We start from the raw sequence: 15532 nt of genomic DNA, 5'->3' as shown, positions 1-15532 counted from the left end.
ATGCAAATTCATTTTATCTCGTAATGTGTTATCACAAAATGCAGTATAGGACTTTTTTAAGGATCAAATATTTCCAAATAAAACTCTTTCAAAAAATATTTTTCCTGGTATTAAAAGAAGCACATACATGTATGGGAGGCTAGGAAACGTACTAAAGTAGAAAGAAGAAGGAAAAAAAAAAATATATATATATATAGTGTTAATATAAATGTTAGCAGTCTCTAGGGTGGTACTATTATGAGTCTCTAGCACCACCCTAGAAACTGCCAACATTTGGTGATAGCTGTGATCTAAATATATCCTCTAAAATTCATGTGTTGAAACTTAATCACTAATGTGATAATATTAAGAGGGGCTTTGGGGGTGATTAAGTCATGAGGGCAGAGCTCTCATGAATGGGATTGGTGATTTTATAAGAGGTGGAAGAGAGTGCCCTGGGCCCTTTTTGCCCTTCTGTCCCTTTTACCATGTGAAGACACAGCATTCATAGTGTCTGTCCCCTCTAGAGGGCACAGCAACAGGGCATCACCTTGGAAGCCTTCAGCAAACACTGAACCTGCCAGCTCCTTGGTCCTGGACTTCCCAGCCTCCAGAACTGAGACATAAAGTTCTGCTCTTATAAATGACCCAGTCTGAGGTATTTTGTCATAGCAGCACAAACGGACTAAGACAGTGATATTTTCTTCCATTGTTTTTCCATTCTCATTTATGGATTATTTTTATATTGATGAGATCATTTCTGAGTATAACATTTTACATCTTTCTTCATTTAGTAGTATAATATAACCATTTTAAATACTATTAAAGTTATTCATAAACTTTTCTTTTCCTTGGAGATAGGGTCTCACTCTCAACTCCCAGCCTGGAGTGCAGAGCCTCAACTTCTGGAGCTCGAGTGATCCTCCTGCCTCAGTCTCCTGAGTAGCTGGGACCACAGATGTGCACCACCTTGCCCAGCTAATTTTTTTGTATTCTTTATAGAGGTGGGGTTTCTCTGTGTTGCCCAGGCTAGTCTCGAACTCCTGGGCTCAAGTGATCTGCCTGCCTCGGCCTTCCAAAGTGCTGTGATTACAGGTGTGAGCCACCGTGCCTGGCCCCTTTGTAAACATTTTAGTGGCTTACAATGAGCCACTATATAAGGATACTAATCATTCTCTGCTGTTAGACAATTTTTACTATATGAGAAATAACCACTACAGTGAACATCTTCGAGCATAGTTCCTGTCATCATGTTTGTATTTATTTCCTTAAATGTATGCCACATATATCAAAGGTTCTGAATATTTCGAAGACATTTAATATATTTTTTTCAAGTTGCTTTCTATAAGGCAGGGCCTCTGTTAGCCCGTAATCTGTCTTTGTTCAGGTGACAAACCTCTAGGCAGACACACCCCTGGAAGTCCAAGCTTCATGATGGGTTCTGGGCTGCGTTGCATCTGCTCACACTTTGGGCGCCTTGGTGCCATTCACAACTGCACTTTGTATAGAAGACCCTATTTCTATTCCTCCAGGAGCTCACACAGAGTACATGTTTCATAGAACCCCATACAGCATTAGATATTCATGTCTGTAAAAAACTTGAATTCATTAAGTGAAAGTGCCATACAGGTGTTTTACCCTACCTTTTTTGATTATGGAGGATGAACATTTATGTGTGTCTTAGCTGTTTGTATTTTCTCTTATGAATTATCTGTTCATATTCATTGTTACAGTCTTAGTGTTTGTCATATTTTGTACATTAATTTGATAACATAGAATCTGTACTGTTTGTTGTTAACATTCTTCTTAGTTTGTGCTCATATTATTTTTCTGGTAAACACAAGATTTTATTTTTATTGAGCACAGCCAAGCCTCTTCCCTGATGATTTACTCCCAGGATTTTCAGTTCTCCGAGTCCTTTCTCATTCAGATACTTGAAAAATGTTCATGTTTTCTTCTTGTGTATTATTTCATTTTTACATTTATCTCTTTGATTTACATTAAACTGGAGTATATTTTGATGAATAATACCCGGTGAGACTCTTTTTTTCTTTTTACAAATAGTTTTTGAGGCACCATTTATTACATAATCTGTCCTTTCCCTACTGATTTGTGATGTGTTCTCTATCTTATATTAAGTTCTAATATCTGGATCCTTTTGTAGTTCATGAGCGTGATGATTGGGTGTTTCACACACGTGTGTGCGATGTGCTACCCTCGAACCTTGTATGACATCAGCACGTTACCCATCTGACCTTAAAAGAAAAATTATCATCTCTGTTAAATGCATTTTACTGAGTTGAAAAACAATAAAGATTCCATTCTTAATATAGGTAAAACACTGCTCATTCATGATATATATTTTTGTTTCACTGCTAATGTTTGTTTAAGTTGACTTCTTTTTAATGTGTTAACTTTAATGCTAACATTTCTCTTTTACACTTTGAATCAAAGTAAATTGGGTACTTTGACAAACAGATTTTTTTGTTTCATAGAGACCACCCCCATGTACAAATAAATTGTAGGCATTGTACATAAAAGGCACTTGTATTCACTTTTAAAGAAGTTAACTTTTTCTGTTTATGTTTTTTAGGGTGTATTATCTCATATACTTTCAGCACTCAGATTTGATAAAGAAGTTGCTCTTTTCACTCAAGGTCTTGGGTATGCACCTATAGATTACTATCCTGGTTTGCTAAAAAATGTGAGTATTTAAAATTTGTCACTTTTGAAATGTTTAATGCTGAATGTGCCATCAGCAAAAAGAGTAAATGGAAATATTTCAGTCCTCCAGAAGAGATGTTTAACTTTTCTTTGTTTATCTCTTCTTACCTTGGGCAGACTTAATGGCCATGTACGGAAGAAATGTGAGATGGGAAGTTATGAGAAAGAAGGAAACCAGGAAGGGTTTTCCTAAACCAACCAATCAGCCTCTCTTTCTAGGGACACATCTCACTTATTCACTCAGAGATGTTTGGGAGAAGAGCTGTTCTTAGCTATTATAAACACAGTCTTGTACTGTTGAACGAATCTTGTATTTCAAATAACCTGATTGGGATTTTCTGTTAAAGCAAAACAGAAAATTCAATACATAGTTTTACATATTTACCTTTTAATATTAAAGCTTTGTTTTCTTCTGGCTTAAATTATAGCCAAATGTGAGAAATTTTAACTTATAGTCTTGATGTAACTCTTCTAAAAAATGTTATGAGATTTTTTATGTTTGTTAACCATTCTGGTGTTTTGGAAGCTTTGTACAAGAACAACTTTTTTTTTTTTTTCAAATGAACTGAATTTTAAATGAAGAAATAAACTAACTTTTCTTTAAATGAATTTGGTTTTAATTCTTAGGAAATTATTGACCTGTCTGTTGTTCATTGCTTAAATAGGAATGCAGAATTGTAGACTTTAAACATAAAATCCCAGTTATTAGTAAATGTGACATGGCACTGCTTCCTTTTCACTCTGACAGAATAAAACATGAGAAGATGGGGGTTGGGGGAATCTCAACGGAAATATCACTCACACCAAGAAAAATAGAACTGATGTAATCCTGTTTGCAGCGTGAGTTAACCTGCAACTGATTTTGTTTTACAGATGGTTTTATCATTAGCGTCTGAACTCAGAGAGAATCATCTTAATGGATTTAACACTCAAAGGCGGTAGGTGTTAAACTAAACATCCTTCTTCTCATGTTTCAAAATGTATCAGTTTGGTTATGAGAGGAAAATTTTACAATTCATAGGAAATGGATGTTCAGTTATGATTGTATTTTATATAGAAAGATTATTTTAGTAGACTACATAGCAAATTGGTGAGTTTTTTCAAACTCTTTTAAAAATCAGTATTTTCTCAACTCTCACAGAGCAGTAAGTAAATCATACAATGTCTTTTGTGGGCCCATTAGGTAAAAAGCCCTACATACACAGTAGGGAGCACAAAAGAAAGAGCAGTATTTAGTTTTACCCTGGGATTGCTCACTCTGCAAGAAGAGAATGTGCACAGATGCAAGTGTGTGCTCTCACACTAGCCTGCCCTGGCTCTGCCTTCTCCTGCTCCCAACACACACACACACACACGATATTTACAAGGCAACATTTGATGTGAACATATGCCCTATTTTAAGAAACATGATATTCCAAAATCTAGACTAAACAAATCAAAGAGATTCAGACAAATTAAAAGGCAATTAATCACATTTCAAATGTTTCTTCACTCTGTAAAAGAATCCCAGTTTTCATTGGTGGGCATTTCATTTTTGACGTATCATTAACCAAGAGAATCTGGGACTGAGGGACTTGGTGATTTTTTTTTTTTTTTTTTGTAAAGCTATTGCTAATTCAAGCTCCATCAGAAATTGTCTTTGTCCTCAACCTTTAGGAATCCTTTGCACCTAACCCTTAAACTATATAATTATTAGAGGAAAACACTGGAGAAAATCTTCATTGTGTTGGATTTGGCAATGTAAGAAGAACTATAGGAGACATGGAGAGTGTTTAGATTTATTTATTTACATGTCAGGTAAAGACTTGGATTTAGTTGTGAGGTGAATGTTGACTGATGGATCTTTTGAATTATGTAATTATAAATTTATTTTAAAAAGACCTTAAAAATCAGTCAGTGCAGTGTGTATGTACTCCCTACACCAAATTCCCAAAATATGCATCACAGTTGAATTTTTTAAAAGCAGCTGACAATAAACAAAATACTTTTTAAAATCTGTTAACAAATAGAAACAAAGGATCAGAATGCAAAATATAGAAATGACTTGCAAAAATAAATCATAAAGAGGCAAACACTCCATTATAGAAATGAGCAGGGGATATAACTGAATTAATAATAACATTAAAGGAGTTCTTCAGGAATGACATCAGCAAGATGGCAGAATAGGAAGTCCTAGACCTTATTTCCCAGTAGAGACATTGACTTAACTATAGCATACATCCCAAAAAATTATAATGAGAACTACAGAACCAATTAAGAAGTCACAGTACTGCAGGCAAACTCAAAGTCTAGAATAGCCACATTGAAATTGATTAAACAATCTGTTTCATGTCAACCGTGATAGCCCTTTTCCAGGTCTGGCAGCTTGGTGAGATTGGTAGGAAAAACCCAGCTTGTGGCTACTCTCCCTTGGGAGGGAAAAAGAAGAGTGGAATGTGCATTCAACATTCTCACTTTTTAGGGAGCAGACTGAGGAACTGATTTCTGTCTCTACTGACTGGGAGCACTGATGAGGAAATCGCATACAGTAATCCCTCCTTATCTATAGGGAATATATTTCAAGACACCCAGTGGATGTCTGAAACTGCGGATAGCACCAAACCTGATTGCCACCAATCATAACACATTTATATATTCCACTCACAACTTTCATGTCTTTTCCATCTTAACTAAGCACTTATCATATATGATGGCAGTAATTTTTGCCATGCAAGATGCAACGACAAAACTAACACAAATTTTTTTCCTTCTTTACAATTTCACAGATAGATGATTTGTTTTAACTATAGATCTCAGCAACTTCAGCATATGGTTTTTTTCTTTTCTTATTAAGTTGAAAACTTTCACCTTTTCACTTAAAGAAAGCACTTTACAACTTCTCTGTGGCATATCCAAATTGCCAGCCCCAGTGCTCTTGGACTTTGAGGTCATTATTAAGTATTAATAAAATAAGGGTTACTTGAACACAAGCACAGTGATACTGTAACAGTTGATCTGACAACCAGTATGGCTACTAAGTGACTAACGAGCAAGTAGTGTATATATTATGGATACCCTGGGCAAAGGGATGATTCATGTTCCAGATGGGACAGAGTGGGACAGCATGAGATTTCATCATGCTACTCAGAACAGTACACAGTTTAGGCCAGGTGTGGTGGCACATGCCTTTAATCCCAGCACTTTGGGAGGCCGAAGTGGGTGGATCACCTGATTTCAGGAGTTCAAGACAAGCCTAGCCAACATGTCAAAACACCATCTCTACTAAAAATACAAATTAGCTGGGCATGGTGGCTTATGCCTGTAGTCCCAGCTACTCGGGAGGCTGAGGCAGGAGAATCACATGAACCTGGGAGGTGGAGGTTCCATGAGCTGAGATTGCATCATTGCACTTCAGCCTGGGCAACAGAGCAAGGTGCCATCTCAAACAAAACAGTGCACAATTTAAAACCTTTGAATTATTTCTGGAATTTTTTCATTTAATATTTTTGGACCACGGGTGACCATGGCTAGCTGAAACTACAAAAAGTAAAACTGCGGATAAAGGAAGACTACTTTTGATGCCTTGGGGCCATGGAGAACAAAAGAAAGCTTAGTGGTTTGTGGTAGCACTGGGGAATTGACAGTGCTGTGGATGGAGGCAGGCATAGCTCAACAGAATTGGGAGAAAGCACCTAGCTCATGACCTGTTCTTTGGGAGGGGAAGAGAAGCCCTTGGCTTCTCAGGGGCCTACTAGAGGGACTGATATCTGTCTTGCCTGACTCACAGCACTGGAGAATCTGCAATACCACAAACGGACACTAGAGGGAGGGGGAGATTAGGAGCTCTTGAAAAACCAGTAAAGCCCTCTAATTTGGAAATCACATGCATGAGTCCAGAGAAGATATATCCCTGGAAAAGGTTTGAGGGACCTCCAGAATCTCCAGCCGGGTCCATTGGTGAAAGCCTTCCATTGTACCATGTCAGTCGATAAAGACTGAGAGAAGTGGATGTTTCTTTAAATGTACAAAATACAACAAAAATAACAAGACACAAAGTAAACCAGGGAAACGTGGCATAATCAAAGGATGAAAATAAATCTACAGAAACAGACCCTAAAGAAACAGAGATCTATGCATTACCTGACAAAGAATTTGAAATAATTGTCTTAAGGGATCTCAAGGCACTACAAGAGAACACAGATAAACAACTAAATGAAATCAGGAAAACAATACATGAGCAAAATGAGAATATCAACAGAGAGATAGAAACTAGAAAAGAACCAAACAGATATTCTGGAGCTAAAGAACCACAATAAGTGAATTGAAAAACTTACTAGAGGGGTTCAGCAGTAGACTTGATCAAACAGAAGGGTCAGAAAACTTAAACACAAATCATTTGAAATTATTAAGTCAGAGAAACAAAAAGAAAAAAGAATGAAGGAAAGTCAAGAAAGCCTAAGACACTTGTGGAACAACATCAAATGGAACAACACACACATTTTGGGAGTCCTAGAATAAGAGAGAAAGGGGCAGAGAACTTATTTGAAGAAATAATGGTGAAAACTGCTCAAATATTAGGAAGGAATTGAATATCCTGATTTCAGAAGTTCAACGGACTCCAAAGAATGAACCCAAAGAGGCCTACAACAACATACACAAAAATCGAATTGTCAGAAGTTAAAGATATAATCTTGAAAGCAGCAAGAAAAAAGTGACTTGTCATGTACAAGGAAGGTTCCAGAAGATTATCAGTGGATTTCTCAGCAGAAATATTACAGGCCAGAAAGGAGTGGATGATACAGTCAAAGAGCCAGGGAGGAAACAAAACAAAACAAAAAACCCTTCCAACCAAGAATACTGCATCTGGGCTAAATCATCCTTCAAAAAATGAAGAAAAAAAGACATTCCCAGATAAACAAAAGCTGAAGGAGTTCATCACCACTAGACCTGCCTTACAAGAATTGCTAAAGGGAGTCCTTCAAGTTGAAATGAAAGAATATTAGACAGCAACATGAAAGCGTACAAAAATATAAAGCCTTCTGATAAATGTAAATATACAGACAAACACAAAATCTTATTATACTGTTTGTATAGTACAGTTGTCCCTCGGTATCCAGAGAGGATTGGTTCTAGGACTTCCCATGCATACCAAAATCTATAGATGCTCCAGTCCCACAGTAAACTGTATGGAACTTACAGATACAAACGATCAATCTTTGGGTTCTACATCCTGCAAATACTATATTTTTGATCCATGATTTAGTTGAATCCATGGATACAGAACCCATAGATATAGAGGGCTGAGTGTACATAAATCACTTTTTAATTCTGGTATAGAACTTAAAAGATAAAAGCATAAAAATAACTATTAAACTGTGTTGATAGATACAAAATAGAAAAGGATGTAATTTGTGATATTGATAACATAAACTGGGGAGGGAAATGTAAATGAGTAGAGTTTTAGTATGTGATTGAAGTTATCTCGTTAGGTTGTTATAACTCTAAAATGTTTAATGTAATGCCCATGGTAACAACAAGAAAATACCTGTAGGAGATGCATAATGGAAAATGAGAAGGAAATCAAAGCATGTCACTATGAAAAAAATCAATGAAACCCAAAGGAAGGGAATAAGAGAAAATCGTGAACAGAATAACTACAAGGTATATGGAAAACAACAAAATGGCAATAGTAAGTCCTTCTCTATCAGTAATTACTTTAGGTGAACATGAATTAAACCCCCATTCAAAAGACGTGGAGTAGCAAAATAGATCAGAAAACAAGATCAACTAAATTCTAGCTACAAGAGACTCACTTGAGATACATAGGCTGAAAATGAAAAGATGGAAAAATAGATATCATGCAAATGGCAACCAAAATAGAGCAGGCATAGCCATACTTATATCAGAAAACTATCAAAAGAGACAAAGAAAAAGATCATGTAATAATAAAAGAGTCAATTCAGGAGATACAACAATTACAATAATATATGCACTTAACAGAGCATCCAAATATATAAAGCAAATACCAATAGAATTGAAGGGGGAAAGAGACAGTAACACAATAATAATAGACTTCACCACTACACTTTTAATAACAGATTGATTAACCAGACTGAAGACCAATAAGAAAACAGAACTTGAATAATGCTATAGACCAATTGGACTTAATAGACATACAGAGAACATTCTACCCAATAACAGCAGAATATACACTCTTCTCAAGCACATATAGAACATTCTGTAGGAAAGACCACATTAGGCCACAGAACAAGTCTTAACAAATTTAAGAAGACTGAAATCATGGTAACTATTTTTTTCTGACCACAAGGGAATAGAAATCAATAACAAAAGGAAAACTGGAAAATTCACAAATATGTGGAAATCAACCCACTCTTAAACAACCAGTGGATCAAAGAACAAATTACAAGAAACACAGAAAATAACTTGAGACAAATGAAAATGAAAACCCAACATATCACAACCTATGGGATGCAGCAAAAGCAGTTCTAAGCAGGAAGTTTATAGTGGTGAATGCCTACATTAAAAAAGAAAGTGTACATGCTTTCGAAGGAAGAAAAAAAAAATAAGAAGGATCTCAAATCAGAAACCTAACTTTACACCTCAAGCAACTAGAAAAAGAACAAACTAAACCTCAAGTTAGAAGGGAGAGACTAATAAAGATTAGAACAGAAATAAATAGAGAATAGAAAAAAACAAAACTAAGAGTTGGGGTTTTGTAAAGATCAGCAAAATTGACAATTCCTTAGACTAAGAAAAAAAGAGAAGACTTAATAGCAAAAATCAGGAATCAAAGAATAGAAATGAAAACTGATGCCACAAAAATTAAAAAGATTGAGACTACTATGAACAATTATATACCAATAAATTGAATAACCTAGAATAAATAAATGTCTAAAAATATACAGCCTACACGACTGAATAATGAAGAAATAAAAACATCTGAACAGACCTACAACTAGTAAAGAGATTGAATTGGTTATTCAGAACCTTCCAACAAAGAAAAAACCTGGCTTCACTGGAGAATTCTATTAGACATTTAAAGAAGAATTAACACCAGTCTTTCTTAAAGTCTTCCAAAATATTGAAGAAGAGGGGACATTTCCAAACTCATTTTGTGAGCAAGCATTACCCTGGCACGAAAATCAGGCAATGAAACTACAAGAAAACAGACTAATATCCTTCATGAATCATGATGGAAGGATTCTCAGCAAAAAGGGAATTCAACAATACGTTAAAAAGTTAGGTATAAACACCATGACTGAATGAAAATTATTCCTTGAATACAAGGATGGCTCAACATACAAAAATCACATTAATGCACCATATTAATAAAATGATGAACAAAAACCACATGGATCATCTTAATGCAGAAATAGCATATGACAAAACACTCACTTATGGTAAAACATTCAACAAATTAGGAATAGAAGGAAATGACCTCAATGTAGTAAAGGCCATATTTGAAAAATCCATAGCTAACATCATACTCAGTGGTGAAAAAGGGAATGTTTTCCCTCTGAGATCAGGAACAAGGCAAGGATATCTTCATCCTCTGTTACCACTTGTATTTAATATAGTATCAGAAGTCCTTGTCAGAGGAATTAGGCAAGAAAAAGAAATAAAAGTCAACAGATGCTCCAAATTCTTTCCATCCAAATTGGAAAGGAAGGAATAAAATTGTCTCTGTTCACAGATGACATGATTTTATATGTTAATAATCCTTAAAGATTTCACACACAAAAAATTGTTAGAACTAATAAACTAATTCAACAAAGTTGCAGTATACAAAATCAACACACAAAACCAGTTGCATTTCCATACATTAATAAGAACAACCCAAAAAGGAAGTTTAAAAACAATCCTGCTTACAATAGCACCAAAAAGAAGAAAATATTTAGGAATAAGCAACTAAGGAGGTGAAAGATTTGCATGGTGAAAACTATACATTGCTAAAAGAAATTAAATAAGACATAAATAAAAAGATATCCCATGTTCATAGATGGGTATGGTTAGTTTTTTGGGGGGTTTTTTGTTTTTTTGTTTTTGTTTTGAGATGGAGTTTCGCTCTTGTTGCCCAGGCTGGCGTGCAATGGTGCGATCTCAGCTCACTTTAACCTCCGCCTCCCGGATTCAAGTGATTCTCCTGCCTCAGCCTCCCGAGTAGCTGGGATTACAGGTGCATGCCACCACATTCAGATGATTTTGTATTTTTAGTAGAGATGGGCTTTCTCCATGTTGGTCATGCTCGTCTCGAACTCCTGACCTCAGGTGATCCACTTGCCTCAGCCTCCCAAAGTGCTGGGATTACAGGTGTGAGCCACTGCATCCAGCCTATACTTAGTATTTTAAATGTCCATACTACCCAAAGCAATCTCCACGTTCCAGTGTTATTTCTATCAAAATGTCAGTGGCGTTTGGTTTTTATTTTTTTTTACAGAAATAGAAAAAGAATCCTTTAATGTATATAGAATCTCAAAGTACCCCAAGTAACCAAAACAATTTTGAGAAAGAAAAACAAGGTGGAAGCCTCATACTTCCTTTTTTCAAAGCATATTACAAAGCCACAGTAATCAAAACACTGTGGTACTGGCGTAAAGGCAGACATATTGACCAATAAAACAGAATAGAGAGCCCAGAAATAAGGCTTCACATATATGATCAAATGGTCTTTGACAAGGGTACCCTGTCTACAAGATTGGGAAAAGATTGTCTCTTCAATAATTGGTGTTGGGAAAACTGGATGTACACATTCAGAAAACGAATTTGAACCCTTATCTTTCATTATATATAAAAACTAACTGAAAATAGATTAAAGACCTAAACTAAGACCTGAAACTATAGGAGAAAAGTGTCATGGCATTGGACTTGGCGATGATTTCTTGGATATGACACCAAAAGCACAGGCAAGAAAAGCAAGAATAGACAAGTAGGACTGCATGAAATTTTTAAGTGTCTGTGCAACAAAGGAAGCAATCAACAGATTAAAAAGTAGCCTATGTAATGGGAGAAAATATTTTCAAACCTTATATCTGGATAAGTGGTTAATATCCAGAATATAGAGATAACTCCTGCAATTCAGCAACAGCAAAATAATCCAGTTTAAAAATAGGTCAAAGACTTGAATAGACATTTCTCCAAAGAATATATACAAATGACCAACAAGCATATGAAAAGATGCCCAACATCACCAGTTATCAGGGACATGATAATCAGAACCATAATAAGATACCAGTTCACACCTATTAGAATGGCCACTATCAAAAGAAGAAAGAGAAAATGACAAATGTTGATGAGGATGTGGAGTACTTGGAACCCTTGTACACTGTTGCTAGGAATGTTAAACTAGGGCAGTCACTATGGAAAACAGTATGGAGTTTCCTTAAAAAATTAAAAATAGAATTACCAAATGATCCAGCAATCCCATATTTGTGTATATTTCCAAATAATTGGGAACAAGATCTCTAAGAGATATTTGCACACCCACATTCATTGAGCATTATTTACAAGAGCCAAGAGGTGGAAGTAACCTATATGTCCATCAGCAGATGAATGAGTAAAGAAAATGTGGTATATATACACATTGGAAGATTATTCCACCTTAGAAAAGAAGAAGTCCTGTCATATGCTACAGTGTGGATGAAACTTAAGGACATTATGCAAAGTGAAGTAAACTAGTGACAGAAGGCAAATACTGCATGATTACTTACACTTATGTGTGGTATCTAAAGTAGTCAAAGTTGTAGAAACAGAAGCTATGGGCAGGTGCAGTGGCTCACACCTGTAATCCCAGCACCTTGGGAGGCCGAGGCAGGCAGATCACCAGAGGTAGGAGTTTGAGACCAGCCTGGCCAGCACGGCGAAACTCCATCTCTAATAAAAATACAAAAATTAGCCGGGTGTGGTGGCCGGTGCCTGTAGTCCTGGCTACCTAGGAGGCTGAGGCGGGAGAATCACTTGAACCTGGGAAGTGGAGGTTGCAGTGAGTTGAGATCATGCCATTGCACTCCAGCCTGGGTGACAGAGCAAGATTCTGTCTCAAAAAAAAAAAAAAAAAGAAAAGAAGCAGAAAGTAGAATAGTGGTTACCTTGGGATGGGAGAAAGAGGGAAATGGGAGTTGTTGTTCAATGGGTACAAAGTTTTAGTTTTGCAAGATATGAAAGTTTTAGAGATCTGTTGCACATAAGGACATATAGTTAACACTACTGTACTGTATACTTAAAAATGTTTAAAATGGTAAATTTTATGTTAATGTGTTTTTCACCACAGTTTAAAACTGGTCTATGAGGTTTTCTGTGGATTTTCAGGAAAGTGTAAACTGCAACATCAGTTAGACATCCATTAGGTTATAGTGAGCTTTAGGAGGTTGCTGATGGGAACATAAATAGGCACAACCACTTTGCAGAACAATTTGGTCTTCCTGGAATTTGGGATTCCTTGTTAGTCTCTCTGTGAGTGCTCTGTTTACTGTAGCTTCCAATAATTATGGGAAGATCAAGAGGTAGTGTTGATTGAGGTTGCCAGTAAATTGTATTCTGGGCCTTAGAGGACTCCCATATTTCCTGGAGGTTGATAGCCATTTGGGGCTGGCTTCTCCTTCTAGGCCTCCTTCCTCCTTCCTGTTGGAGTCAGGACATTTCTGTTATCTCTTGCCTAAAGACAGTGGATAAGAAGAAAGAGTGTATAAGGCCTTGGCAGCTGGCTGTCAGGCTGCCCCCTGTTCCTTAATTCACCCCCAAAGTAACTCTTTTATAGTAGTCCTGTCTTGCAAGCTTTTAGGGCTGTGGTATTTTCCTTCAAAAAGATCCCACCTACCTACCATCAAGCTTTTCTCAGAATTCATGGGTCACTAAAAGCCCCCATTTTACGGTATTATATATTTAATTGTAAAAACTCTTCCATCATTGACATGATTGTATATTTAGAAAACCCCATTGTCTCAGCCCAAAATCTCCTTAAGCTGATAAGCAACTTCAGCAAAGTCTCAGGATACAAAATCAATGTGCAGAAATCACAAGCATTCCTATACACCAATAACAGACAAACAGCCAGATCATGAGTGAACTCCCACTGACAATTGCTACAAAGAGAATAAAATACCTAGGAATACAACTTACAAGGGATGTGAAGGACCTCTTCAAGGAGAACTACAAACCACTGCTCAAAGAAATAAAAGAAGACACAAACAAACGGAAGAACATTCCATGCTCATGGGTAGGAAGAATCAATATCATCAAAATGGCCATACTGCCCAAGGTAATTTATAGATTCAATGCCATCCCCATCAAGCTACCAATGACTTTCTTCACAGAATTGGAAAAAACTACTTTGAAGTTCATGTGGAACCAAAAAAGAGCCCACATTGCCAAGACAATCCTAAGCAAAAAGAACAAAGCTGGAGGCATCATGCTACCTGACTTCAAACTATACTACAAGTCTACAGTAACCAAAACAGCATGGTACTGGTACCAAAACAGAGATACAGACCAATGGAACAGAACAGAGGCCTCAGAAATAACACCACACATCTGCAACCATCCGATCTTTGACAAACCTGACAGACACAAGAAATGGGGAAAGGATTCCCTATTTAATAAATGGTGCTGGGAAAACTGGCTAGCCATATGTAGAAAGCTGAAACTGGATCCCTTCCTTACACCTTATATAAAAATTAATTCAAGGTGGATTAAAGACTTAAATGTTAGACCTAAAACCATAAAAACCCTAGAAGAAAACCTAGGCAATACCATTCAGGACCTAGGCATGGACAAGGACTTCATGACTAAAACACCAAAAGCAATGGCAACAAAAGCCAAAATCGACAAATGGGATCTAATTAAACTAAAGAGCTTCTGCACAGCAAAAGAAACTACCATCAGAGTGAACAGGCAACCTACAGAATGGGAGAAAATTTTTGCAATCTACCCATCTGACAAAGGGCTAATATCCAGAATCTACAAAGAGCTTAAACAAATTTACAGGAAGAAAACAACCCCATCAAAAAGTGGGCAAAAAATATGAACAGACACTTCTCAAAAGAAGACATTTATGCAGCCAACAGACACATGAAAAAATGCTCATCATCACTGGTCATCAGAGAAATGCAAATCAAAACCACAATGAGATACCATCTCACACCAGTTAGAAGGGCAATCATTAAAAAGTCAGGAAATAACAGATGCTGGAGAGGATGTGGAGAAATAGGAATGCTTTTGCACTGTTGATGGGAGGGTAAACTAGTTCAACCATTGTGGAAGACAGCATGGCGATTCCTCAAGGATCTAGAATTAGAAATACCATTTGATCCAGCTATCCCATTACTGGGTATATACCCAAAGGATTATAAATCATGCTACTATAAAGACACATGCACACGTGTTTATTGCGGCACTATTCACAATAGCAAAGACTTGGAATGAACCCAAATGTCCATCAATGATAGACTGGATTAAGAAAATGTTGCACATATACACCATGGAATGCTATGCAGCCATAAAAAGGATGAGTTCATGTCCTTTGCACGGACATGGATGTAGCTGGAAACCATCATTCTGAGCAAACTCTCACAAGGACAGAAAACCAAACACCACATGTTCTCACTCATAGGTAGGAATTGAACAATGAGAACACTTGGACACAGGGTGGGGAACATCACAGCCTGGGGCCTGTTGGGGAGTGGGGGGCAAGGGGAGGGATAGCATTAGGAGAAATACCCAATATAAATGATGAGGTAATGGGTGCAGCAAACCAACATGGCACATGTATACATACGTAACAAACCTGCACGTTCTGCATGTGTACCCTAGAACTTGAAGTATAATTAAAAAAAAA

The 15532-nt window shown here is 36.7% G+C and overlaps 1 protein-coding gene and 1 non-coding gene across 3 annotated transcripts in view; both read left to right on the top strand.

The window, feature by feature from the left end:
* FANCC (FA complementation group C) overlaps positions 1-15532 on the top strand; it is a 234682-nt gene that overhangs the window by 151000 nt on the left and 68150 nt on the right. For both annotated transcript variants that reach the window (XR_004249867.2, XM_032164588.2), the window contains exons 5-6: positions 2573-2683; positions 3577-3641. Coding sequence is in view for 1 of the 2 variants with exons in the window: in XM_032164588.2 (XP_032020479.1) it covers positions 2573-2683; positions 3577-3641 (176 nt within the window). In the remaining variant the exon portion in view is untranslated. The remainder of the gene's footprint in view (positions 1-2572; positions 2684-3576; positions 3642-15532) is intronic.
* On the top strand, positions 2132-2235 carry LOC116476055 (small nucleolar RNA U13). The gene has a single exon (XR_004250125.1). It is a non-coding gene; the product is annotated as a small nucleolar RNA U13 (small nucleolar RNA).

This window comes from Hylobates moloch, unplaced genomic scaffold (assembly GCF_009828535.3).
Source record: "Hylobates moloch isolate HMO894 unplaced genomic scaffold, HMol_V3 SCAFFOLD_10, whole genome shotgun sequence".
NCBI classification, from domain to species: Eukaryota; Metazoa; Chordata; class Mammalia; order Primates; family Hylobatidae; genus Hylobates; species Hylobates moloch.
This window is presented reverse-complemented; position numbering and strand designations above follow the sequence as displayed.